This window comes from Momordica charantia, assembly GCF_013281855.1.
Source record: "Momordica charantia cultivar OHB3-1 chromosome 8 unlocalized genomic scaffold, Mcharantia_2.0 BLBB01000008.1, whole genome shotgun sequence".
NCBI lineage: Eukaryota > Viridiplantae > Streptophyta > Magnoliopsida > Cucurbitales > Cucurbitaceae > Momordica > Momordica charantia.
This window is the reverse complement of record NW_028275166.1, coordinates 32,230,728-32,256,526: the sequence shown is the minus strand read 5'-3', so window position 1 is coordinate 32,256,526 and position 25,799 is coordinate 32,230,728. Positions and strand designations below refer to the sequence as shown.

At 37.0% G+C, this 25,799-nt stretch overlaps 7 protein-coding genes, 1 long non-coding RNA gene and 1 pseudogene across 12 annotated transcripts; 6 read left to right on the top strand and 3 right to left on the bottom strand.

Moving 5' to 3' along the window:
* The first annotated feature begins 136 nt into the window (after positions 1 to 136).
* On the top strand, positions 137 to 4,956 carry LOC111018845 (HSP20-like chaperones superfamily protein). 2 transcript variants are annotated; one of them, XM_022295089.2, is made up of 3 exons: positions 137 to 295; positions 3,916 to 4,277; positions 4,453 to 4,956. In XM_022295089.2, the coding sequence occupies exons 1-3, from the start codon at positions 279 to 281 to the stop codon at positions 4,686 to 4,688; spliced, it is 615 nt and encodes a 204-aa protein (XP_022150781.1). In that variant the 5' UTR covers positions 137 to 278; the 3' UTR covers positions 4,689 to 4,956. The 2 variants fall into 2 exon arrangements, with proteins under 2 accessions (XP_022150781.1, XP_022150780.1); XM_022295088.2 differs by having other exon boundaries at positions 4,450 to 4,956.
* A 76-nt stretch (positions 4,957 to 5,032) lies between these two features.
* Positions 5,033 to 6,735, bottom strand: MEF19 (mitochondrial editing factor 19). The gene has a single exon (XM_022295086.2). It carries the CDS (start codon positions 6,732 to 6,734, stop codon positions 5,037 to 5,039), a length of 1,698 nt encoding a protein of 565 aa, XP_022150778.1. The 5' UTR covers position 6,735; the 3' UTR covers positions 5,033 to 5,036.
* A 150-nt stretch (positions 6,736 to 6,885) lies between these two features.
* Positions 6,886 to 7,699, bottom strand: LOC111018844 (uncharacterized). The gene has a single exon (XM_022295087.2). It carries the CDS (start codon positions 7,558 to 7,560, stop codon positions 6,886 to 6,888), a length of 675 nt encoding a protein of 224 aa, XP_022150779.1. The 5' UTR covers positions 7,561 to 7,699.
* Positions 7,700 to 8,316: 617 nt separating this feature from the next.
* LOC111018833 (RING/U-box superfamily protein) lies at positions 8,317 to 11,715 on the top strand. Of its 2 annotated transcripts, none has more exons than XM_022295076.2 (7): positions 8,317 to 8,543; positions 9,407 to 9,501; positions 9,594 to 9,673; positions 9,765 to 9,820; positions 9,928 to 10,040; positions 10,743 to 10,804; positions 11,259 to 11,715. In XM_022295076.2, the coding sequence occupies exons 1-7, from the start codon at positions 8,405 to 8,407 to the stop codon at positions 11,551 to 11,553; spliced, it is 840 nt and encodes a 279-aa protein (XP_022150768.1). In that variant the 5' UTR covers positions 8,317 to 8,404; the 3' UTR covers positions 11,554 to 11,715. The 2 variants fall into 2 exon arrangements, with proteins under 2 accessions (XP_022150768.1, XP_087983963.1); XM_088127837.1 differs by lacking the exon at positions 8,317 to 8,543 and adding an exon at positions 8,553 to 8,921.
* Positions 11,716 to 12,763: 1,048 nt separating this feature from the next.
* MK (mevalonate kinase) lies at positions 12,764 to 15,922 on the top strand. Its single transcript, XM_022295075.2, has 5 exons — positions 12,764 to 13,124; positions 13,688 to 13,928; positions 14,013 to 14,266; positions 14,878 to 15,291; positions 15,554 to 15,922. The coding sequence occupies exons 1-5, from the start codon at positions 12,992 to 12,994 to the stop codon at positions 15,670 to 15,672; spliced, it is 1,161 nt and encodes a 386-aa protein (XP_022150767.1). The 5' UTR covers positions 12,764 to 12,991; the 3' UTR covers positions 15,673 to 15,922.
* Positions 15,923 to 16,772: 850 nt separating this feature from the next.
* Positions 16,773 to 25,621, bottom strand: LOC111018804 (uncharacterized). 2 transcript variants are annotated; one of them, XR_015792576.1, is made up of 6 exons: positions 25,476 to 25,621; positions 24,714 to 25,064; positions 18,024 to 18,099; positions 17,674 to 17,755; positions 17,411 to 17,554; positions 16,773 to 17,085 (listed from the first exon to the last, which is right to left on the bottom strand). It is a non-coding gene; the product is annotated as an uncharacterized LOC111018804 (long non-coding RNA). The 2 variants fall into 2 exon arrangements; XR_002602447.2 differs by lacking the exons at positions 24,714 to 25,064; positions 25,476 to 25,621 and adding an exon at positions 23,897 to 24,034.
* On the top strand, positions 17,548 to 18,644 carry LOC111018816 (putative GPI-anchored protein At5g19250). The gene is made up of 2 exons (XM_088126845.1): positions 17,548 to 17,780; positions 18,106 to 18,644. The coding sequence occupies exons 1-2, from the start codon at positions 17,657 to 17,659 to the stop codon at positions 18,642 to 18,644; spliced, it is 663 nt and encodes a 220-aa protein (XP_087982971.1). The 5' UTR covers positions 17,548 to 17,656.
* On the top strand, positions 19,905 to 20,902 carry LOC148209928 (putative GPI-anchored protein At5g19250; annotated as a pseudogene). The gene is made up of 2 exons (XR_015792886.1): positions 19,905 to 20,082; positions 20,397 to 20,902. The product of XR_015792886.1 is annotated as a putative GPI-anchored protein At5g19250 (transcript).
* On the top strand, positions 22,006 to 24,555 carry LOC111018803 (putative GPI-anchored protein At3g06035). The gene is made up of 2 exons (XM_022295052.2): positions 22,006 to 22,442; positions 23,920 to 24,555. The coding sequence occupies exons 1-2, from the start codon at positions 22,343 to 22,345 to the stop codon at positions 24,423 to 24,425; spliced, it is 606 nt and encodes a 201-aa protein (XP_022150744.1). The 5' UTR covers positions 22,006 to 22,342; the 3' UTR covers positions 24,426 to 24,555.
* Positions 25,622 to 25,799: the final 178 nt, after the last annotated feature.

Below are 25,799 nucleotides of genomic sequence, written 5' to 3'. Positions count from 1 at the left end.
AATCGTGTAAGGTCCGAAGATTCTCCCAACTCTCGTATAGTTGATATAAAAGCAAGTGATGAAAATTAATGGTATTTTCTAAATGAAGCCAAAAAAAAAAAAAACACACGTGACTACGGTGTGAAGGCGCACGTGACCGTATTCATTTCAATTTTCAGCCCTATGCTAACAAGTAGAATTCTTCTCCGGCATTGTCGCTGGATACGTTGACGAAATCTGAACTTCCTCTACTGTCTGCTAATAGGATACTACCTTCTCAACTTTCCGGCGACTCTCCGATGACTTCGCCGGCTAGGTATGTTCTTCTTTTGATGTTCGATGGGGTCTCCGTCTCTGTATCTGTCTGTTCTGTTTTCAATCATCGGTTAATGCAGCAGAGGGGGGGCTTTTCCCTTCTCAAATTATTATCATGCTTGCCTTGGTACAGTAATGTTCTATTTATGAAGAAGATGGGTATTCGAGTGAAGGGTTTTGGGTTTTGGGCATAATGAGAACTGAACTTTAGCTTCGGTTTTCGCAAGAAGTGGTGGAAATTTTGCCTTCTATTTGTTTGCAATTGAATGTGCGTATATATGATGATTATTTTTAAATGTTCGTGGGCAAAGCATCAAGGAACTCTTATCCAAAAAAAGGAAAAAAAAATAAAACATCAAGGAACATGTTGCAAGATGTGGGGCTCTAACTCTTGATACTGAAAAAAGAAAGGAAAAGAAAAGTTGAGGTACTTGGAAATGAGAGTTTGTGGATGAGCCATAAATGTTCTCATCTGTGGTCTTGTTTTGTTTGTATTTTGAGACGAGGTTTGTTCTTTGGTTTGTAGGAACTCGAATAGATCTTAGGATCTTATTCCTTACATTTCTCGGTGCTGAACTGATTGGATATTCTTATGTACTTCACTGTTTCATGAGTTTTTTAAACTTTAAAGTTTAAAGTACCTATTTTAAAAAGATTAAGCTAGAGGAACAAAAGTTGTAATTTATCATATTATTGTTCAACCATGAACGTTTTGCCGAGTATCATAGAAGCATTCACCTGGTATGTTATACTGCTTCTACCACGTGTTTTCGGAAATTTATAATCCTTTTGAGATGTATTCTAATTTGATTGGTTCATGTCAATCTTTTTTATTTCTTAGTCTTAATCTAAGTAGCCAATATTACCATTTTTCTTTTACTTTTTAAACCATAACAACACTCTTTCTCTGTACTTTTGATACTTAAATTACAAGTTTCATGTATTCTGAAACACAATATAAAATAAAAAAAAGTGCTGTTTGTTTGAAGTTGGTTGTGATACAAGGAAATTGCATGTTTACATTCCTCCTAATGGAACCTGTGTTCTGTTTCTGAGGAAATCTGTTAAATATTTATTTAAATGACAAAATATTTTTATAGAACCAAACTAACCACATCGATTGAAACTGACAACATCGACCACCAACTGACTATAACCGAACCAAAATTGATTGAATCCAACGTATTACATCCAAAATGAACTGGTTGACAAAGAAATTTCAAATCAACCGAACTGATTCTGTTCGATTTGGTTGAATTGGTATTTGGTTTTGTTGGTCTTCTCTCTCTATCTCTCTCTTTTCTTCAACTCATTTTTTCTGTCTCAGCTTGCATCTCTAGTATGTACACTTTTGGGCACGTTAGTTCCCTAGTGTCACACCCACCCTGTTTATGGATTTCTACATTTTGCTGTTTTGTTCTCTCTCTTACTCATGTAAACTCACCCGGATGCCGAAATTCAAAAAATATCCTATTCCCAGCATAGGACCAGGCGTTACAGTATTAATAGCCCAAGGAACTCGTGGCATTTTTTTAGGCATGTGGCACACCCTTCTGCACATCTTCCTGTAGCTTACACCCCAGGCATTCATCTTTGTCTCCGTATGTTACTTGTTACTTGTTAATAACATGAATCCTATCTGTGTTTTTTTCTTCTTTTTTAGCAGACATCATATACTTTCATTTATCAAGTTTTTTAACTGGAAACTTGAATCCAAGATTTTAAAGAACGTCTGGCACCCCAATGTCAATTTCAGGGGACATTTTTTTAAAATTAAGCTTTCCATTTAAAAGTTCGAATGGAAGATCTTGTTGAACATCCTCTCAAATATTCCAAATCTTTAAAACTGTAAACAAATGTTCACTCTCATATCTGCATTGGATCTTCTTCAAAACAGCGAATAAATGTTCATAGATCATCTTTTGAAATTTTGTCTTTCTCTGACTGCTAGCTCATTGAGTACATGGTTAGGCAATAGTAAACGTAAGTGGTTATAAATGTGTCACTCAGTACCATTTTGAAAATAATCTGAGAGAAACTCGTAGTTCTTTGCTGTAGAGTACAATTTTCTTCTATCTTTATCCCATGGAGTCATAGGCATTGGTATCAACCTCATGAAAGCGCACTGCAGCTTTTTGGAAGTTTTGATTATTCTCAAAGCTAAAGATGTTGATCAAGATGAGTGTGATGGCTATATGGAGAAAATACTGAATTTTTTGTGATTGGATCAGTCGCTTACAAGACAAACTTAACCTCCTCAACCACCATCTTAAGCAATTTAGGTTTGAAGCCTTTATGAGACTTTGTATCTATTTTTTGTTTGGTTGTCAGCATTTTATGTAGTTTTTGTTTAGTCCTTTGCAATCTACTAAATATTATATGATTATTTTAAACAGTATTAGAAAAGTGGTTCAATTCTCAGTCTAATTGCTTCACTTTTTGTAGCTTCCTGATCTTTCTTTCTTTCTTTTATCATTTTCCCCCTAACACGTTTCAATGTTTATTTTTTATACGCATTGTAGTTAATCAATCTTGTTGACAAGCCATTACTACTTTAATTTTACTATTTTTTTGGTCTTTGCTACTGTAGTTAATACGCATTGAGAAAAATTTGTTTGCTCTTGGGAGGTGTTTGAGTAAAAATTTTTCGAGGTGGCTGTCATAATCTGCTCTTGTACTTTCACAGCCCTTCTTCATCTGCTGTTTCAACAACATCAAGTGCATCTCAGTGAAGAAAGAAAATATTTAAGGCTAAAATATCCATTTTTTTCCATTATTTTTTTTCTTGAAAATAAATGTGTGCATTAGAGTAATTTGACCTAATAAAAGTTTATGCCTAATCATGTTATGTTATCATACTCTCCAATCCTTCATTTTCCATATATAAATTCTACTTTTATTCATTATAAACCACGTGTCTCATTTCATTTTGGGGACGTCTTTTATGCGCTTCTCTTGCACCAACTAAGATGCGCTCGTTGCTATTCTATATGTATCTTGCATTTTTGAAACACTATATCACATGCATACAAGACAATAGAAGTTTCTTACGCAATTTTTGCCTTTAGCAAGGCAACCACTGTATCTTGATCTTAGACCTTTTATATTGAGATTGTAGTAGATAGATGTCTCTGTCTTCCTCCTCAGATGGCCATTAAAACACTTCCAAGACAATCTTTTACTTATTTTTTTTATTCTCTAAGGAAAATATGTTCTCATTTAACTTGAGTGGAGACTGAACATACCGGTGGACTGCTGATATTATTGGTTTGAGTTGGAAATGTGTGTAATTTTTATTGTACCAAAGAGTTTGAAGTCCCCCGTCCCCTTGGTGGCCTCGGTGGTAAGGACTTGGATGTCTAGAATTATCATCCATTTAAATCCCTAGCGGGAAAGCTTAGTAGTTTAATTTCTGTTTCTCTCAAAGCTAGTCTTGGGTGGGTGAAGCCACCTGAAGATTAGCAGGTGAGCCATCGGCATGATGCAAAGCATGAGGCTTTTGATATCTTTGTTATTGGAAAAAAAGGGTTCCTTAATAGTTAGTAATGTCTGTTTAATGATGGTACGATAGAGGGCCATCAGATGGTTATGTTTGTGATCATATTACTCCTGGTCTTGCAGGGTTGAGGAAACAAGAAGAAATGAGGCAGAGCCATTAAACCCTCGACATCGCATTCTCGATGTGGCTCCCATTAATAGCATGCCATATATTGGTCCACCTCTTCCACACAGCTACGTTCCTTCTTCTCCACGAGTAGAAGATCCCGAGGCTCTGGTGAAGGTTGGGCCAGCCATGGTATATTGTCCTCTCACAACCAATCAAGAGTGGGCTGGTATTGTATCCGCCGCCAAAACTGGGATTGCCCTCACTGGGACTGCAGCCATGGGAAAAGTTGGACCAGTTATTGGACGTGTGGACATTGGCGAGAATGAGAATTCATACTTCTTCCGCGTCTCTCTTCCTGGGGTGGCCAGAGATCAAAGTGAGTGTTTGTTGAAACTGATCATTCCTCTCTCTCGTTCAATTTGCTCATAATGTGCTGCTGTAATGTTATCCTAACGATAAGAGCACAAGATTAATTCTCTTATCTGTATTTGTATTGTCGCAATACATATGAAAACTATCCAACTGACCAAACTATCGTTTCATGGCAGCAGACAGTTTCAGTTGTGACATGGAGACGGATGGAAAAGTGAAAATAAGAGGAGTGACAACAACAGGAGAGAACATAGTATGTAAGAATTCACAGGTATTTCGGATGCAAACAAAGAATCTATGTCCACCAGGTCACTTCTCGATCACTTTCCAGCTACCCGGTCCGGTCAATAACCTGCACTTTTCAGGTGCTTTTGGTGCAGATGGGATTTTAGAAGGTACTGTAGCTAAAGGGTGATTAACAAGCTTAAACGGGGGGTGGGACGGGGTGTTAATTAAGATTGCAGGGTCATTTTGGTATTATGTTGTTAGGAAAAGGCCTTTTCTGTGGAAAACACTGTTCATAAGGATAGAAGTTATTCATTTTTTCCCCTCTCACAGGTGATGCTTTTGAAAGCAGCATCTTAATTTTCTCAACCAAAGCTCTCCAGAATATCACATCGCTGTGGAAATTGTAATTTTGGTAAAGATCTATTGTATAGAAAACAAGTAGTCAGTTTACCTTACCATGAAGTTCTATGATATCTCTGTCTAGAATTTTGCACTCTAGTAATATGGAACTACACTTGTACAATACTAGCATTAGCTATGAAGTCAGCAATTTTATTTCAACAAAACTGTGTCCAAGAGTTTTTCCAATTCTTCTATGCTTCAACATTTCTCTAGCCAGCTTCACTTCCTGCCATTTACAGGCTCTGGCATAAATATTTGACAAAAGTACATAAACACCACTACCAGAATTCTTCAGTTCTGCTATGTGGCTTTTCACTCTGTTAGCCAGACCCACATTTCCATACATTTCACAGCCATTCAGAACAGAACTCCAGATTGTTGCATTGGGTTGCATTGGTATTTTCCTCAGAAACTCCTCCGCCTCTTCGAAGTGGCCTGCACGACTCAAAAGATCGATCATGCAGCCATAATGCTCCATGGTTGGCTCAATTCTGTGAGCCTCGGTCATGGAGGTGAACTGTTTCTGACCTTCTTCGACCAGCCCAAGATGGCTGCATGCCCATAGAACTCCTATGTAGGTGATTCGGTCAGGAGCAACTGCAGCTTCTGCTTCCATTCTTCTGAACATATGCAGTGCTTCTTCACCTTTGCCATGTATTGCTAAGCCTAATATCATCGTCGTCCAGGCCATTACGTCCTTCTTCTGCAACTTACTGAAGATCTTTAGTGCAGTATCTGCATCTCCAGCTTTGGCATACATGTCCATAAGAGCTGTTCCAATGGCAACATCTTCACCAAATCTTGTTTTCAACATGCGAGCATGAAGACTTCGCCCCGTCGACCGAAACCCCAGATGGGTGCAAGCACCTATCACACTAAAAAATGTAGCTTTATCCGGAACAAACCTAGCCACTCCCATGTCAATGAAAAGGCTTAGTGCCTCCGCTCCTCGACCATATTGACTATAACCACTGATCATGGAATTCCAAGCAACCAAGTTCCTTTGAGGCATTTTGTCAAACAGGTTTCGCGCGGTTACCAACTTGCCGCATTTTGCATACATGTCTATGATCGCAGTTGCAAGTATTACATTGAAGCTTGACGTCGAATCAAATGGATCACAACCAAGTTTGCAGAGACGATTGTGAACCGATTTCCCAGTATTTATATCCCTGCAATGAGCGGATGCAGCCAAGACAGTGGCCATGGTGATTTCATTAGGCTCCACACCTTCATTCTCCATATCCTCGAACAATTTTAAAGCTTCTCTGGCCCGATTATTGTTAACAAACCCAGAAATTAGTGAAGTCCAAGCGACCACATTCCACTTGGGAATAATCTCAAACACCTTCAACCCCGAACTCAAATCTCCACAAGAAACGTACATATTGAGCAAACAAGAAGAAGTATACGCATCTAATTCAAACCCAGTTTTCAGAATTCGATTGTGAACGCTTTGCCCATATTCAAAAAGACCGATTACGGTGCACACTTTCAGAACAAAAGGGAAGGTGAAATGATCCGGAGAGAAGCCTTTCCTCTGCATTTCTTCATACATAAACAGAGCTTCAAATTTGTCGCCGCCATTGCAGTACCCTTTGATCATCGAGTTCCAGATGTAGACACTGGGCTGATCGATTCGATCGAAAACTGATCTCGCATAGTCGATGTCACCCAGCTCGGAATCTGCACAGAAATCAATGATTCTGCTGCAGGGGATAATTTTCTTGATGATTGAAGTGACAATCATCAGTCCATGTACTTGTTTTAACTCCTTCATTGTTCCGCATTTTTCTAAGAAGCTTATAATAGTGCGATACTTCTGCTTCATTATCTGCGTTCTCGATCAGATGCGCTACATTGAAGATCATAGAAATCGATCCTCGAGCGAAAATGATTTTTTATTTTTTTTTTAAAGATGAATGGGAAACTCTATGGTTTTATCTCTCGCTATAATCTAATTTAAGGAAGAAAGGCCTCTCTCAGAAAACTTTTTTACCTTTAATTTTTCTTCTCAAACTCTTCATCTTCGGACTGTAAATCCCTAATTTTCCAACCCATTTTTGCACCTCGGATCTTCTCAATCCCAAGGCAATCAAAATGCCGAAAAGTAAAAACCCCAAACTTTTCTGCCACAATTGAATCAATGCAACACTGAATAGGGCAAAACCAAGAATTCCACAAACCGCGTCGATCTCTAATTCGGTAAAAAACAACAAAGCCAGACCACAAACAATCAAAAACCCAATCAACAATGCCGTCTTCTTCCTTTTACCTCTCCATCCATCATAGCCACCTCCGCCGAATCCCCTCCACAACCCCGCACCACCTCCACTTCCATCTCCGCCGCTCAATTCCGCGACGACCAAATCCAGCGGCGGCGGTAAGATCTTGAGGTTGGAGGCTAAAAGGGACGCCAATTCAAGCACCAATTTGGTTGATCTTTGAAAGCCCGCACGTCTCTTCTTCTTCCTCGCGTAAACGATCAACGTTTGCGGCTGCAGTCCATTGGAAATTGCTACAAGGCTGGAGAAAATTGGGGATTTTTGTGGTACTGTGGGATTTGAAATTGTGAAATTGAGAAGTGGGTTGAAGAAAATGGAGGCATGCGAGCCTGAGGAAGGACGTATGGGCGTGAATGGAGGTGTGGTCTGCATTTTAGAGCTCTGATGCTTTGCTTTTCAGGCGGAGGATAGAGGAGACGAAGATGAATGGGAATGACCGTTGGGATCCACACACTTGCACTTCCTTCACACAAATTTTGAAATTTTTTTGTTCAAATACTATTTTCGTGCCAATATTATTATTATTATTATTATTACTAATATATATTTTGGTACCTCTCTTCTAAAAATGTCTATCTTAAATCTTTGCCTATTTAAAAAGTTTGTTATAGTCTGTAAGATAGATATTTAATACCATCGACACATCAATATGTCAATCGAAAAACTAACCCTACAACATGGATGATAGAAATGCTAACCAAGTGACATCCTTCCTTATATACTAATAAAGGAGAAATGTCATGGATCATGAAAGAGGTTGACCCATCTCCCCTCACCTATCAATTAATAATAATCAAAGGGCTTCTTTATAAACTCAACACTGAAGGGATTTGACGAGACAGTGGTTCGGGTCGTTTAACCCTGCAGTCCCATTTAGTGCAGAAAAATCGATAAATTATGAAAAATATATTTTCTTACCTAACAAATAAAATATAAAAAATATCGACAAAATATTTATAGTACATACATGTTATTAATATTAATTATTTTTAACTTATTTAGTACCGTTAATTTAAATATTTATTATAATTTTATAATTTCTGAGAAATATCTATCAACGACATTTCACCAATACTTCCGTTCATAATTTCACGAAACTGAGATTTAAAACCTTGATTAGCGGTGGTAAATTGTATAAATTTCGAGCCGACGTGTCGTTTACGTCAAAAGTTGGGGATGACGTTTGAAATCGAGTGGTCGTTCTCCTTGTAAACGCATGTCGGAAAGCGCCATGGAATTGCAGAGCACTGCGCAAAAGGAGATGGAGACGGCCAGTTCTTCTTACGACGATACGAACCCCTGCCCGATCTGTCTCGGATCCATAATTCGACCTTCTTACCTCGACAAATGCTTCCGTACTTCTCTATCTCTCTCAATCTCATCATTCTCTTGTTTTTCTTGAATTTTCCGGTAATCCAACAGATAACTATTTTGAAATATTGTTCATTTGTACGAATTAGGGTTTTTTAATCATATAGTTACCTACTTGGAAATGACCCTTTATGTGTTACTGCCACTTTATTGTCCTTTTAGGGGATTTCAGCTCCTAGCTCTTTCTCATATTTGCTGGACGAAATTGTTCGATCACTATAGTATGTTGTAAGATAGAATTAAGGGGTTTCATTTGGGATAAATTAGCTAATTCTTTACTTTGAGTGGACATAAAATTCTTCTACAGATGCTCAATTTTATTCAGGCAAGCCGTTTCTTCTTCAAGGAAAATAGAAACAACAGTAAGTTTGCTATGGTGGCTTTGGTACGTTGAGTGTACTCATTGATGGACTCTGTTACCTTCTTTGAGATGAATTTGATCATATATATATATATATATATATCCATGAGGGTCTAGACTAGCTTACGCGGATCTCAACTAAGCTTACGGGACAACCGCCTGACCCTACTATATTTGGTTGATTGTCGAGGAAATATGTAGGACATTAAATTCTAGGTTGGTGGCCACCATGGGGTTTGAGCCTTCCTTATAAGTGGACTTGAATATTGATTTTAGTTACGTTGAAAAATGCATGGAACAATGATATTGTGTTGATCACTAGTAATTCTAAAGTTTGAGCTTTAAAGTTTGAGTGAATTTGGTGATTGAATTTACTCTTAAAAAAGTTATCCATCCGTTCATTCATGTTAAGTACAATTTACTATTAGGGAATGTCAATATAGTTTTCCAGTTCGAATGCTTTTAATTCTATTTCTTGTCTTGCAGATAAGTTTTGTTACAATTGCATTGTGCAATGGACCAAAGTGGTTTCTGGCAAGCGCTCCTGCATTCTTTCGCCCATTAAGTGTCCTTTATGCAAGGTTATATCTTCCGTCCCCTGTTGTATAAGTATTGTTTTATATTAGCATTCCATACTTTTTGTATTGAATTTCTTATCATATTGAATCACCAGACAGAAAGTTCTTCTATAATACATGGATTAGATGGACATTGTTTCCAAAGGCATTACGTTAATCAGGATTTTCAGGATAGGTATCTCCCTGTTGACACTTTTCCTTAGATTTCCTATTCTTATTTTCTCTGCATTAATTGACTATGTTTTTATCACTGATGCTATTTGCAGCTTTATCTTATCAAAAGCCCACAAGTATAGATTACAGTGCTATTATACTGAACCAGGTTCATGTTCTGCTAGTCATTATACTCATTATGTGGATGTTTGATGCTCCGACATTTACTTCATGATTACTCAAAGTTATGTATTTCCCCTAATTGTCTACGTGTAGGTTTCTTGGAGGACATATTCAATGTACAAAGATACTGGAAATTACGAAAGTATCTCCAAGCAAACCAATGGCTTGAAGTTTGGTTGAAAAGGGAACTTCAAGCTTTGATTCAGGTTCCTGACTTAGTTTCCTACATTGCATTTATACTTGTATGGAATACTGCTTCCTTAATTCGGTCCTTTTTGGTTTTGGAGAATGTTTAATGCCCAACATCAAACATAATTCTCACGACAAAAGAGGCAATTGGAAAGGGGAGCAATTTCTGCACCCCATTGCCAATTCTCCTGTGGTTGGATTCTCTAGAACCACAAGAATCTTATCACTACACCTTAATTAATGAGTTTTTAAAATCCAAAATGCCATCGGTATAAAAGATGCAACATGGGGAGATAAAAGGAAAAAGGGGATGGGATTTCACTCGCTTTGGGCATAGTCTCCCTGGAGGGTTTATTTGTTGAATGAGAATTTGAGAACTCTGTTTTCGTTTAATGGGTTATAAGAACTATGTGTATTCTGGATATGTAGCTGTTGTGGGAATTAAGTAGTCAAGATGAAGTAAAAATGTGCCTGTAGTCCTCCCTTTGCTTTAACTTTGTGGATAGTACATTGGTCAATCACACAATTTAGTAGGCAAAGCTTTCCTGTAGACATTTAAAAGTTCCATTTCTGATACGATGTTCTCTATAAGAACCAACAATGTTAGTACAAAATGACCCCGTTTCTGTGTCATAGTTTATTGATTTATCCATTCTATTTCTATGTACTCCAGTTCCTTGTGTGTGTGATGACTGATAGTATCTATTATCCTTTTACAGGAAGAAGATGTTGACATAATTATGCACCACCTACTTGGCTTAATCAATCCATTTTTTAGTAGGTAATAACTTTCAGTTGTTGCTTTCTAGATTTTGATCAAATAAAAATTTGGTCACCACAAACCTATCAGTTCTTTTATAACTATGGTGTCAAGACCCACGCTATGTATTATGCTCCTTACACACCCCACTAATCTCTAGGAGGCTTCTCTCACCCTAAGGCTAAAGACTATAAAGGTGCTAAATTATTAATTTTTCAACCTAAATTTGAACCGAGGAACTTGGATAATATCTTCCAAACACCCCAAGAGCTTATCACCACACACTTATCATTACAATCTCCTTTTTCTTTTAAGCCTTTTGTTGTGGAATAAAAATGTTTGAGCTTATCACCACAGTTGAGAATATTTACTTTCATTCCTCTCTAACTATGACTTTTCCACCTGAACGTAAATATGCACGACTTGATTACTGATTACACTCTGAAACCTGATTCTTCTTTGATTTTTCTTGAAGAAATGAACAAAAGTATCAAACAGAATCTCCTGAAGTGAAGCAGGAAAAGTTCAGCAGCATCGTCCACGATGCAGCAAAGCCGTTTCTGTCTGCAAGAGCAGACCGATTTGTGCATGAGCTGGAACTGTTTCTTGCTTCAGGTTTGAACATCGAAGCCTACGATTCGGTTTACTTGCAACGGTTGGGCTGGAGTGAGCCAGTGGTGCCTAGTGTGGCTATCAAAGAAGATCTTGGACTCAAACCTGTAACTCCATACTTGTACATCTTTGACTATGACCCTGATGATGGTGAATAAAAAAGTTCTTCCTCTTCCAGTTTGAGTTGAATGAAAAGTTGTTGGAATTTGATTGTATATTTTCATTCGAGTCTGGATAGCTATTTAACCTGTCAAGTTGTTTGCTGTAACTTTTGGTTATTGAATTTGTCATCTTTTATCTACCTATTAATATTTGTCCCATTGAGATAGGTTGCTTACCACTCTGCCTCCACAGATAAAGGGAATGGTCGGTTCGGGTCTAGTTTTGGTCAAAATCGACGCTGATGCAATAGGTCGATTTAAGGAAAAGATGTATATATATATCAAATGGCTCACACGATGAAGATTGATCGAATAAGGTGAAACATATCAAATCATAATTACGATCTATATTTCATTAAAAATAAATGGTATATGACTTCAAATTATAATTCAAATCATATTTTTAAATGTTAGTTAAAACATATGAGATCATAATTATGTTCTACAGACTCTGAATTGTAATTCGAATCATATATGTTGATGCTGAAATCTGCCTAAGTTCCGAGGGACGATCTCTGAGGTCGATTCGTGCCATTTGAACGAGCTCCTCTAGAGGTACCTGCAAGAATAGGTGAGCCACTCTGATGTCCAAATTAGTTCAGGATCCGAGTTTAGACAAATCAGCTTCAGACAGATTCTCATATCTAGATTGGTGGATGGGAGCCGAGAGGTGTATCCATAGTAGTTAAAGGGGTAGCTACCTATCTCATCGAGGTATTTCTGTGCTCGGACTGGGTTCATCTCATGGACCAATGGTCCATGTGTGTTATCCGGATCCTTCCCTGCTTCAAGAGGGGTATTCTAGACGTCTCCAAGAGTATCAACGACCAATCTGTCAGGTCGACCTTATTCGTTGCCAATCGAAGCCTTAAAAAGTTTGTCTCTCAACAATATAATTTTAAATGTCAACTTTAGCATAGTTCAAGTAATAAAGATAATCAATCCGAATATATCTCTCTCTGATAAAAAAGAGAGAAGAATAATTAGAAACATGTGTTTAAGTTGTAGATTTGAATATTCTCTCCTCTTCTATATATAGATTGAGATAAATGATGGAAAAATTAATGTACAGTAACTTGATTGGATAATTATTTTGTTTTTGAAAATTAAGTTTACAACCACTCCACTTCGACTGAATTGTTTTTCACGGAAACAAAAAATATTTTTTTAACGTATAAAATAATTTGGTTGTGGACAGATGCAATCAGCAGTTTATTGGGAAACAAAAAGAGAAGTTTTCGAAGTCCTAATAATTGAAGTTCCTCGTGTTGGGCATGGAAGTCACATGTTACACGAGAAGAAATATTGAAAGCAAATGAACAATGAATCAATCAGAATCAGCGCCAGTTTTTCAATTCAATCGCTTTCTTCGCTCGGAGCAGAGGCATCCAGGAAAGGCTTTGAAGCTTCTTCTTCTGAAATTCATTAGAAAATAATGGAAGTCAAAGCCAGAGCTCCTGGGAAAATCATACTCTCCGGTGAACACGCCGTCGTCCATGGATCTACCGCCGTTGCCGCTTCCGTGGATCTCTACACTTCAGTATCCGTTCGATTGCCAAGTTCTTCTGGTGCTCTCTCTCTCTCTCTCTCACTGGGGTTTGACTTTTTTTGTTGGTTGGTTGGTCCTGAACTGAATAATTTGGATGGTGAATTTGCGGATTATTAGTTTATTTCATGTGGGTGATCTACTTTCTTGATGCCCATTTTGAAATTGATGATATTTCTGTGCTTTTTTAATTCGATGAACCCTCCCCATTTTATTTTATGGGTTATTAATACTTGCTTTTGTATAAACTACATTTTCTGGGAGTGTAATCTATCTACTTAGACATTTTGTATGCAGTTTTCTGGTGTTTTTTTCTTGTTCATGTTGTATCCATTTTCACATTTGAGTGTTGCTTGATTTGTAAATCTGAAACTTGATTGAACTCTTCTTCTTGCTATTCAAGAAAAAAGAGAGGGATAAATGAACTTAGTTGTCAGGATTTCTCTGCAAATGTGATTCTACATCTATTTTCCGTCATTCCAGATCACAGATTACTTTTCTTATAATTGGAGAATCTTTTTACATCTCATTCACTCCAGTCCTTGTACTCACTTTTCCTCATCAAATTGCATGCATTGTTATCAGACAAGGATGATACTGTGAAACTCCAACTGAAGGACCTGGCACTTGAGTTTTCATGGCCAATTAGTAGAATTAAGGAAGCTTTGGGTGAATATGTCGGTCCTGTCTCGACTCCCGCGTCGTGCTCTGCAGAGTGTTTGAAATCAATTGCATCTCTGGTTGAGGATCAAAACATTCCCGAGGCAAAAATTGGACTTGCCTCTGGAGTGTCTGCATTTCTTTGGCTTTATTCTTCAATCCGAGGGTATGCATTTCATCATAGGTTTGATATATATTCCCCTGTTCACACTCCATTTCACTTTCTCTTGTCTTGTCCCATATGTTTCAGATTTGTGCCCGGTAACGTGGTGATCTCTTCTGAGCTTCCTCTTGGATCTGGCTTGGGGTCATCGGCTGCATTTTGTGTCGCAGTTTCAGCCGCCCTGCTTCCCTTATCAGGTTCTGTCAATGTCGATCGGGAGCACCGGGGATGGAAGGTATATGAACAAGATGAACTTGAGTTGTTGAACAAATGGGCCTTTGAGGGTGAAAAGATAATCCATGGAAAACCCTCTGGAATTGACAATACAGTGAGCACATATGGTATGCAAAATCCATTTTTCTTCTTACCATAATCTTTCCACCTTCTGTTCAACTGTTTATTTGCTAGATTGCTTGCATTCTATTTGTTACTGCATGTTTTACTAATACACCTAGTTTTCAAGAGAAGTAAAGGCAATTATAATGTGAATTCTTGGCTTCTGCAATGCAAACTCTAGACTGGTCATTATAGACTTCTTGCTCAAGAACTTACTCCATATCACTTTCACAGCAGACTAATTTTTATAGATTTAGTGATTCATTTTTCAAGAGCCAAGGTATTGGAATATCAAAAAGTAAAATTCGTTTGTGTCACAGATTTTTTCCGATTGGAAACACATCATGCTATTCTAATGAAAAACTTCAAAGAGGATAAATATGATATTCTGATTAATATGTTTCAGTCGTCGCTAGGGTTAACTTGGACCGTCTAATTGAATAGCACCAGTTTTTAATGTGTGTTTTCATGTGTGCATGTGGTAATTTCATTACTTGAACTCGGTTTCAAACCACGATTCATATTGGATTTATATGTTACTAATTGGTTGGTTCGTTCAAGTTCTTAAGTAAAAGATTTTTTAGTCTCTCTCTCATCTGAAAATCTTATGTATCAGGCAGCATGATCAAGTTCAGGTCAGGCAGTTTGACCCTCATCAAATCAAACATGCCATTGAAAATGCTTATAACAAACACTAAAGTTGGAAGAAACACAAAGGCTTTAGTTGCAGGTGTTTCAGAAAGGACCATTAGACATCCCGATGCAATGAGCTCAGTGTTTAACGCTGTCGATTCTATCAGCAAGGAGTTATCTATCCTTATTCAGTCACCTGTTCATGATGACTTGTCCCTAATTGAGAAGGAAGAGAAGCTAGCGGAGTTGATGGAAATGAATCAAGGTTTACTCCAGTGTATGGGGGTAAGCCATGCATCTATCGAAACTGTCCTCCGAACGACGTTGAAGTACAAACTAGTTTCCAAATTGACAGGAGCTGGAGGAGGTGGCTGTGTTCTTACGCTGTTGCCTAACTGTATCCTTTTTCTGTTATGAGACCTTATGGCATGATTCTTCATTTGCTCTCATTTCAATCTCTTTATTTTTCTCTGGTGAATGTTGATGTTCTTATAGTTTATAGGTAGGAGGACCTGGTAAATCGTATAGTTTGCTTTTTGTTTCATATGATTTTAAAAGTTTCATTTTGTCTAGCATCCAGCTACAGTAAAACAACGAAAAATACAACTTCATCTATGATCTAATATTCTTTCATGTGTTTTCTTAACCATGTGAAACAGTACTTTCAGGAACAGTTGTTGATAATGTAATTGCAGAGCTCGAGTCCTGTGGATTCGAATGCTTCATTGCTGGGATTGGAGGGAAAGGAGTCGAGATCTTGTTTGGTGATTCATCTTGAATTCCCAAGCTGTTTTTTGAATGAAATAAACTCTTTTCTTGTTCTTTTCTTGAATCTAGTTAGCTCGTTACTTCTTGCATATTACTTGAAGAACATTTCTCGAAATCATCGGTATGTCTACTTCACATGCCCGACCCCCAATAAGAGAGAGAGAAAATAAATTTTGTTCTTCCAGTTTGTTAGTTCATCAACCAGGAACTGATTCTTAGATACATCTTTGTTCTTTGAATGGAACTGATTCTTAGATACATCTGAAGATGTGTTAGTTTCTCTTTTTCCTTTCTGTTACTGCTGGTTTAATATTGAGGTCAGTTTCAGGCACCAAATGTTCGACAGTAGAAACTTGGTAGAATAATATCGCATTTTTCATTTGGGGCTGTTCATTTTAATCATTTACATGCTAAAGTGTGCCTAGCTCAACGATAATTGGCATATATCTCCGATCGAGTTTGATTCCCCACTCTCACATGTTATACTAATATAACATTCACATTGCATATCATGTTGTGAAGAAATTCTTAACCTCTTTAACACTTTCCAGACAGTTCTACTTTTTTTTCTCCATTTCTCCTTTCAACTTTAATAGTGTCTACACTTCCTTAAATTGTTTTTCGATCAACCAAATAATATAATATATATATATATAGTAATTATACTGACCAATCAATATCTATCTTTTACTTATCATTATTAAAATATTATTAAAATTTTAATAAATAGGAGAGAAAATGTAGAAATAGAAATATTTTTTCTTTTTTTCAAATAAATGAAGGATTGTCAAATATTTAATGATAGTCAACCACGAGAATGATGTTGATTAATCAACATTTAAATATTTTTCAATTACAGTCCTGGTAAAAAGAACTTTTTTTTTTCTTTTAAGAGTATAACATTACAGATGTGAGAACAAAAATTTAAACAATTCAACATGTGGTTTTAACCGATTAAATTATACTCCAATCAGCACATTTGCAGTATACCTTCTAACTTATTAGTTTTCTTACCAACCATCTAAAAAAAGTAATTTAACATGTAAAAATATAACAAATTTGAAAACTAAAAAAACATCTCTAAATTGCCATAAATTAGAGAGAACATAATTTCATGAACTTAATAGTTTGTATTAATCCAAGTTATAATATCTGAATACCAAAACTTGCAACCCAAAAAAGGGACAAAATTGGTGTAATTTGAAAAGTTGAAAATTGATATGAACAGCCTATATAGCATTTGGTTCACTTGGAGCCATTGCTTTATCAAATAACCAGGAACATATGCTTCAACCGGCAAGTCCAGCTCTTCTTTTTTCTTTCTTTCTTTTTTTGGTGTGCTTCACAAGATATGCTTTGATCTTAGCTTTACTAAAGCTACTTGCCATTTTTTGGGACATCCCAGTTCCATTCGACATTTTTGCTTCAAATATAAGAATAAAAATTCGCTCGACATGTCAGACATTTCAGCAAAGACATCAAACCATCAACTCGGAAAATACGTTGAAGAAGAATAAAGAAAATTCTTTCTTTCAATCAAAGAAACATTGGACAGATGCAACGCAGATGAAGTTTTCAAGCATCAGTTATCTCAAGAAAAATTGAGGGAAAAAAGGAAATGAATGGTCTGAGATGATTATAATGAACTATTTGATTGGACACAAAGAAGAATGTTGGTTAATCTATTCGATTGATAACTCAATGACAAAATTTAATTAATTTAACCGGTAGAAGATTCAAAATTCTACCTTTATAGCTTTGAATAGTATGAGGATGGGCAATTTCTGCTTCTTTCTTCTTCTTTTTCCTTTTCTTTAATCTTTCTGCTTGGTTCCAATGGCAGCAGCATGTTTCACATGTTTGCAGTAGGGAGTGGAATTTTGTAACCTTCACTGCCAAGGCAAAAAAACACACACAAATGAAGTCATAAAAATGAAAGCGGAGCTTAGGCAACAATACAAGTAAAAAGATTGATTCTCTTTTTTTTATTTTTAATGACAAATATTTGTACTTCCAATGTTGATTCTGAAACTGCCATGGCTTTCCTGAAACATTTCCTCAGCCTCTGTGCTCTTCTACTCTGCTTGCTTTCTCTGTTACATTTGGTGCACGGTGATGGTTAGCCTTCTCTCTCTCTCTCTTTCTAAGATTTGTCAAATTCATTCAACTTCACAGAAAACAACATATGCTTATACAACAGGAACTTGAAGTTCCCAACTTTTTACATGAGGTTGTACAAAAAATATTAATTTTTCCCCAAACCCTTTTCTCCACATTTTCAAACTAAGTGATCTTTCAGTCATCTTTCTTGGCACATTCATCAAAGAAATATACAGTATAAATATGGTCAGTCAAACTTACAGCTGTTTTCAGACGATGAATCGCCTTCTTTGTTTTGTATCTTCATAAAACTGATGGTGAAGCTTCATATCTACACCTGCAGTTGATTTAGAGGAGCTCTTTAATGGCTTTAACATCTACAGAAACTCAAAAGACCAGCCGGCTCTGATCGAGAGCTTCAAAGCAAAGTGTATAGCACATCAAATTGCAAAGAACTGGTATAACAAACTGCCTTGCAGTCAAGCCTCAAACGGCGACGCCCTTTTGCCAGCGAACCAGAGCCAACTTCCTCCGTTCACTCGATACTCGAGAAAGTGCAAAGTTCACATCAATGATACAGTAGATGGGGTTATTTTGCCAGTGTATGTGCCTAAGTTACCAGAGAAACTTATGCTTGCCAATTGCACTCATTCTCACGCCCCAAAGTATTTGGGTAATGCAACTTTCACAAGAGTAGGTCTTGCTACTCATGAAGATTGTTTGGTGATTGCTTTGGGTACAAATACAGTTGGTGGAAGCTATTCTCCTGGTGTCTCTCTGGTTCCAAATATTGGTTGGGTTTATCGGTTGGCATTGTTGTTTCTGGGGTCATTCCTTTGTTCTGGTGAGGGCCAAAAGCTCTTGTTTTCTTTCATTCTTTAAAATGGTGTTCCTCTGAAAAATTTAGGGTCCATGATTTTCTGAAGGAGTTATGTAATGCAGTTCATCTTCATCTTCATTTTATACAAATTGGAACAGCATATATAAAGGATATTTTGAAGGAGCAAAGAAGTTTCTTTTTTTTTTCCTTTGTTTTCTACTACCGCTGGTCTTCAGGCCAACTTACACAAGCTCTTGACTAATCACAAGAGACAACTATTCCATACTATAATATTTGATATTGAAAAGCCTCTTCAGATATTTTATATTTTAGTTAGGTGACCACTGGGATTTATAAATAGTTTCTTGATTGAAACCAATTTAATGAAGAAAAGAAAATTTGAATGCAAAAGCATAATAGAATTTGCTTTAAATCCCAAGAAGAATATGTTCTCATTAAAAGCAGGTAGAAAGTTGAACCAGTGCCCATATCAGAAACAAAAGAAGAAACCCCAACTTCAGAAAAGAATCTACAGGAGCAGCCAGGGGGGGATTTAAAAATATATATTTGAAAAAAGGAAAGAAAAAGCCTGGAGAATTCTCTGAAAGAATCAACTTTTGTCCAAAGAAAACTCTCAACAATAGTGATACCTTGGGATGCTATAAATGACTTGCACCTTTTAAAATGAAAGCCACTGATATCTTCAGAGTTAAAATCATAAAACAATACTATAATGGAGTTTAAAACCGTGGGGAACCTTGAAAATATGGTTAATAGGTCATTAAACCAAAGGCATAATCAGAAAGAGCAAAATGTTCAAGGGTAATGAAGTCCAAAGCTAAAATATGAATGTCTATGAACTGATAGAAACTACAACACCTTCAACTTCCTTGTGCATTGTGCATCACCTCAACTGTTTTGGAATATATGCACAAAATATGAAACTGAAACACGTTGAGAAAAAGAATTCCAACACTCTTCCCTGATCAAATGAGCAAGAATATATCCCCAGCAGGTGCATAATTTACAGTTCATACACACCTGTAGAGAAAAATTCAGAAAGGTATTTGCAGTTTCAATTCTGAAGAAAGATACGATTTTAGACCTGAGGTTGGTGCGATTGTATATGCCTTTACAGGCAAAATGATCAAGCAAATCATAGTTGTCCCTTGAGCACCTTTGATTCCATTTACAGATGTAGTAATGAACACACGAAGTGGAACATAGGAACCTTATACCCTTCATGTATAAAGCAATATTTACCAGAACAAGCAAATTATAGATTCATAGAGAGATCACAAAGGCAGGAGGGAAAAAAAGACATGCAAGAACCTCATATACTAATTACTTCTGTTCAGCTCTTTTCTGTCCAAGCAAATCTGATCCCTCCTCCTTGACCCTGCAGCTGCATAATGGCCTTGGCCTCCCACAAACTTGGCCTCTTCCTCTGCAGTCTTGCTCATGGCTTGCTGCTATTGTCGCGCTTGGGCCATTGTGATGGTCTCTCTCTCTCTCTCTCTCTCTCTCTCTCTCTCTCTCTCTCTCTCTCTCTCTCTCTCTCTCTCTCTCTCTCTCTCTCTAAACACAAACACAAACACACACACACAGGCTTTACATAGTTCCATGTCTTTGCTGGGTTCTTTTGTGCACTGTGATGGCTCTCTCTCTATACACATAACACACAAATGTCAATACTTCCAAACCTTTGCTGGGTTCTTTTATGCTGCGTCAATGATAATTCCCCATCACCCATAGACGTCGTCTCCTTGTTACTGCCTCACAAAAACTCACGCCCAAATCCCCATCATTTGCAGAGAACAAAGACGCACTTTTCAAAGCCATGAACAGCTACAGAAGCTTCAACAAACTCTCCACCATGACTAAGAACTCCAACGCAGAATGCCTAGTCCAGCAAATCGCTTGGGACTTCGACGACGAGTCACCCCTCAGCACCTTCACCAGCGGCTCCACCATCGCTCCAAGCAATTTCTCCCAACTCCCGAATCTCCCCGACTATCTATCCCAGTGTAAAATCGAGCTCAACCACACCAAAAATGGCGCGATTGTGCCCCTCTACGTCCCCAAATTGGCGTTGAATCTTGTTCTCTCCGAATGTACCCATTCCCAAATGGTCGAGTACTTGCGAAAACCTGAATACACGTCGGTCGGAATTGGGTATTATGAACAATGGGCGGTGCTTGCTTTCGGCACCAATTCGACCGCCGGAAGCTTTTCTTCTTCTGCAAATTTGTCTGATATAGGACTTCGCTATTTTTTCTTGGTGTCGTCCTTGCTGCTGGGGTTGTTTATTTTCATCTGAAACGACGTGTCGGCACAGTTTGAGAAATTTCAAGGCATGATAACCAGGCCATGGCACAATAATCATCCTTCCTTGTTCTTCTAATCATATAAGTTAATGAAATCTATTGGCTCATAGAATTAAATCTCCATTCTAAAGAAGGGCTTGATTTGGGGTGCATTTAAGAATTTCCAAGACCTTAATCGGTCTTATTTGTCCCAATGCGAAGAAAGTTAATCTCATAGGTCATGGATTTGAACTCATTTCCTCTTAATTAAACCTAGTCTTTTTTTATCAATGAACCATCATGATAGTTCTGAAAAAGAGTATATTAGACTATATTAAATCGTATAAAATTATTGAAACTTATTAAATGATAGGGACTCATTTGAGGAGGAAAAGAAAATTCAAATGATAAAAGACTAAGATAGATATTTAAGGATCTGTTCGGTTAGAAACTCGAATTCTGTTTTTTGTTTTCAAATTCACTGAATCAAATGGATTCAGCGAATACGCGTTTGTCTCTAATCCTGACAAACGCGTATGTAACGTTGTCGGTGGTTTAGATGAAGGCGGAAGAGAACAACATTTTATATATTATTAATTTCTTTTTTTAAAGGAAACAAATACTTAGATCGAATGAAATATTAAAACCTACGAATCTGAGAGTTATAAAAAAGACTCACCAATTTAACCTATGAAGAATTAAAAAAAGGAATCAATAGGATTAAAGTGAGCATAAAGTTACCAAACTATATTCCAATTAAGTGCTTCTTACTAACAAATTTTACATCTTATCCTTTAATAAATTTAATATTAAATTCATATATCTAGTATCTTTCTAACACAATCAAATTCTTTCTCTTATTCTTTTCAAATTGAGCACAAGTATTTTCTCTAATCATACCCTATTTTTATTTTTTTTAAATATAATTTATTGCAACGTTTATTTCTCTTAATATACCACAAATAGTTTGGGGCAAACGTGAATTTAAATAAAAATTGAAATCCTATAAAATTTTAAATAATTATCTTTAAAAAGTTTATAAATTGCCAACAATGATACAACTTGCATTTTCATAATTAAAATTAAAAATTTTCAAATACTAATTTGAGTTTTTTTTTAAGTGTGGACAACAATTATTTTAAAAATAGTGTTGTTTGGATATAATTTAGTTTGTGTGGAATATAATTGCATGCATGGAATAGAGGGCAGGTGGAAGGGGGAAGAAGAGGACACGTGTCTGTTTTGGGTGTCAAAATTGCAGTTCCATGGGAGGCCACCTGGACAAGAATCGGAGACAAAACCGTATCCATCCCCCACTCTGAACAAGTCTTTCCCTATTTTGTTCAAAATCTGCCCTTTCTTTATAAACTAACTCACACAGAAAAACCAAACCGACAAACAAAAACTACACTGTAATCCATCTAATCAAATCCAATATCTATCCATCCATTTGAATGGCAATGGCAATGGCAATGGCTTCCTCCTCTTTCTTCGCCTTCTCCTCGCTTATCGCCATCGCATTTCTCCTCTTCTCCGCTCCAGTTCTCTCCAAAGGTATCTCTCTTTTCTCTCTTTCTCTTTGATGGTTTTGGGTTTTTGTTTTCAAGTACAATGAATTGTGTGCTTTTTTTGGGTAGTTTGCTAAGGACCCCTCGTTCAATTTCTTGGTTCTAGTTTCCAATTTTTTTGAGCAATTTAAGCCTTTCGGTTCCAATTTTCTTGAGCAATTTAAGCATTTTGTAACTAACTTCCTTTTTTCTTTCTAAAAGGAAGAAACAGGAACGTCAAGGCCTTGAGCAATTATTCAAGTATCTTGTAACTAACTTTGTTTCTCGTTCCTAAAATAAGAAACAGGCACAAGGAACATTACCAAATGGGTCCTATCGTTTTCGTTTTTGTTTTATTTGAGAAACTCAACTGTTTATGTTTCCAAAAATTGAAGAACAAGAACAACTTTATTAAGAGAAACGAGAAACAAAAATTGAAGTACAAGAGGAACTTTATTAAAAGAAAAGAGGAAAATAAGAAAGCTGGATTATACCCTTGGGTTCGACATCGAGAGAGGTTTTGTTACTTCCAGTATAGAGGGATTTAGGGGGAGACTACCTTCTTTGTAGGTTTTCTTTTTAGAAGATTTTACACACCAAGATAATGGATTATTTTGAAGGAAAACAATAGAATAGGACTTCTTATTTAGATTTCTTTACAATCCTACATTACAATTACAAATAATACGTGATTCTTTGAAGATTGTGAGGAGATAGCGATGTTTTAAGCATCAAAATATTGTCCGATCAGACCACCATTAAATTTTTACCCTAACAAGGAGGGTAAAGGGTAACTTTTTTTTTATATCCGTGAGAGACGCCTTCTAACATTGAAGTTGTTAAGGAACTTTGTAAGATATAAAATTCGAAGTCTGAAGTTTTTTTTACTGGACCATGAATTTAACCAGGAGATAAATTTTGAGTATGCATCTCGACCGATCAGACCACCATTAAATTTAACGAGGGTAAATTTTTGAGAGACGGCCCACTAACATTTAATGAACTTTATTAAATTCGAAGTGGAAGCTTTTTACTGGACCATGAATTTAACAAAGAGATAAATTTTGAGTATGCATCTGAAAAGGACCTTTCTTTTTATGGCAATCTTCTTTGTTTAGTTTATCCATTTCGGGGTGGGATCAAACCATCCATGAATAGATGTCTTGTTCATGCATATTTTAAGTATTTTGGGTCCACACCTTTATTTTATTTTTAACAAATTTATTATGAGAACAGCATTTGGAGACAAATTATATTATGGACTGAAATAGTTGTTTTTTTATTTTAATATTATAATTTAGACTAGACATTTTACTAGGATTAAGGTCAAATGTAAAAGTTTACGAGGCAGACTAATATTATGGACTGAAATATTATATACTTTCTAAATTTAAGGGGTAAAGATAGACATTTTTTATTTTAGCAGTTAAATAATACGTACAAATTCTGCGAGAAAATTACCTTGGCCTGATTTCGATTTGCAGATGAAGAAGACAACCTTCTGCAAGGCCTAAACAGCTACCGTCAGGCGCAGAACCTCCCGCCGCTGACGAAGAACGCGAAAGCCGATTGCATCGCGAACGAGATCGCGGACGACGCCAAAGACCAGCCCTGCTCCGTCACCACCGCCAAATCCAACGTCGTCGCGAGCCGCCCCTCGCAGCTCACCAAGTTCCAGGACTACGCCGAGAAATGCAAGGTCGACGTGAACTCCACCGCCGACGCCGTCGCGATGCCGGTCTGCGTCCCTAAGCTGGTCCAGACTCTGCTGCTCGCGAACTACACGCACTCGCAGTACGCCAGGTATTTGAACGATTCGAGGTTCGTCGGCGCCGGGCTCGGGAAGGAGGACGACTGGATGGTGGTGGTTCTGACCACCGGAGGGCCCGGCGGGAGCTTTGCCGGCTCGGGGGCGGTCTCGATTGGAGGATCGGTGGGGACGATGATGGTTTTGTTAGGGCTTTTGATTGGGATTTTTGTGAGTTTGTAGAAAGTACTGATCTTACCGGCGGTTTTACTCTGTTCGATAGGTTTTTGGGTTTGGAGTCTTTGGACTTTGATTGGTGTGTGTAAACGTCGTCGTATTATTCTAATGGACAGGTTTCAGTTTTAGTTTTCCAGCTGCTGAATTTGGGATTTTAAAAATTAGGATTGTGTTTAGGGTTGGAATTTTTAATATTTAGTTATCACTTAAATAATAATAATAATAATAATAATGACATAACATATAATTTCTCAAGAAAAAAATAATAATAATAACATAACATATAAATTTTACCTATTTTTCGAGGAGGAGGATGATGATATGGAAGAGTTCATTTATCATTTGTTGTCATGTGTCTAGTTTGGTAAGTTTGCAATGAAGAGCATTGAGTTATGTATAGGTCAAGGAAAGAGGTCATATTGAGTTATATATAGGTCATTTATCATCTGTCATGTGTTTTAGTTCGGTAAGTTTGGTGAGGTCATCTGTCACGTGTCTAGTTTGGCAAGTGGTGGTCGATTCTGTCTAGTTTGGTAAGTTTGGTAAGTAGCAATCGAGTCTGGCAAGTGGTGGTCGATTCTGTCTAGTTTGGTAAGTGGCAATCGAGTTTGGTAAGTTTGGTAAGTGGCAATCGAGTCAATCGACCTGTGAGAGAGAGCAAGAGTATTGAGTTATATATAGGTCAATTTTCAATACATATAAGTCAATCTTCAATACTCTCCATATACATCTGTTACGTGGCAATTAAGTCGAGTTGACCTTCGATGGAGAGCATCGAGTTACATATAGGTCAATCTTCTAATGCTTGATGCATAGGTAATCGAGCATTGAGTTACGTATAGGACAACCTTCCTTCAATGGAGTAACTCAATGCTCTCCAAAGGTAATGGAGATATTTTTTTTGACAACGTGTCGCATTTTTTGTGATATCAGAGAGTTGTTAGGGAACAAACTACACAAGTTCACACGAAATTGTTCTCTAGAACTATTTATTGAGTAAAGTGACAGAATAGTAATAAATTGAATTGTGTATGGATTAAAGTGACGGGGTGTTACCTTTATTTCGTAGGTACTTCGAGTTTCAATACACCTCATATGAGTCTAGTGGAGGAGTCTGGTCGGTTCGTTCATCCGAGTCTGGTGAATGAGTCTGGTCGATGTCACGATCAGTATATAAGTCTAATGGAAGAGTATGGTCGGTTCATTCGAGTTTGGTGGATGAGTCTAGTCGATTTCACGATCAATAAATTTAAAAGATAATGACATGAATATTAATATATGAAAATATGTTAAATTATAAAGTTTCAGATCCATCTATGCTACGGGCATATTGAGATTAAATAAACATAATGTATGACAAAAACAAAAAAATTAATGTAA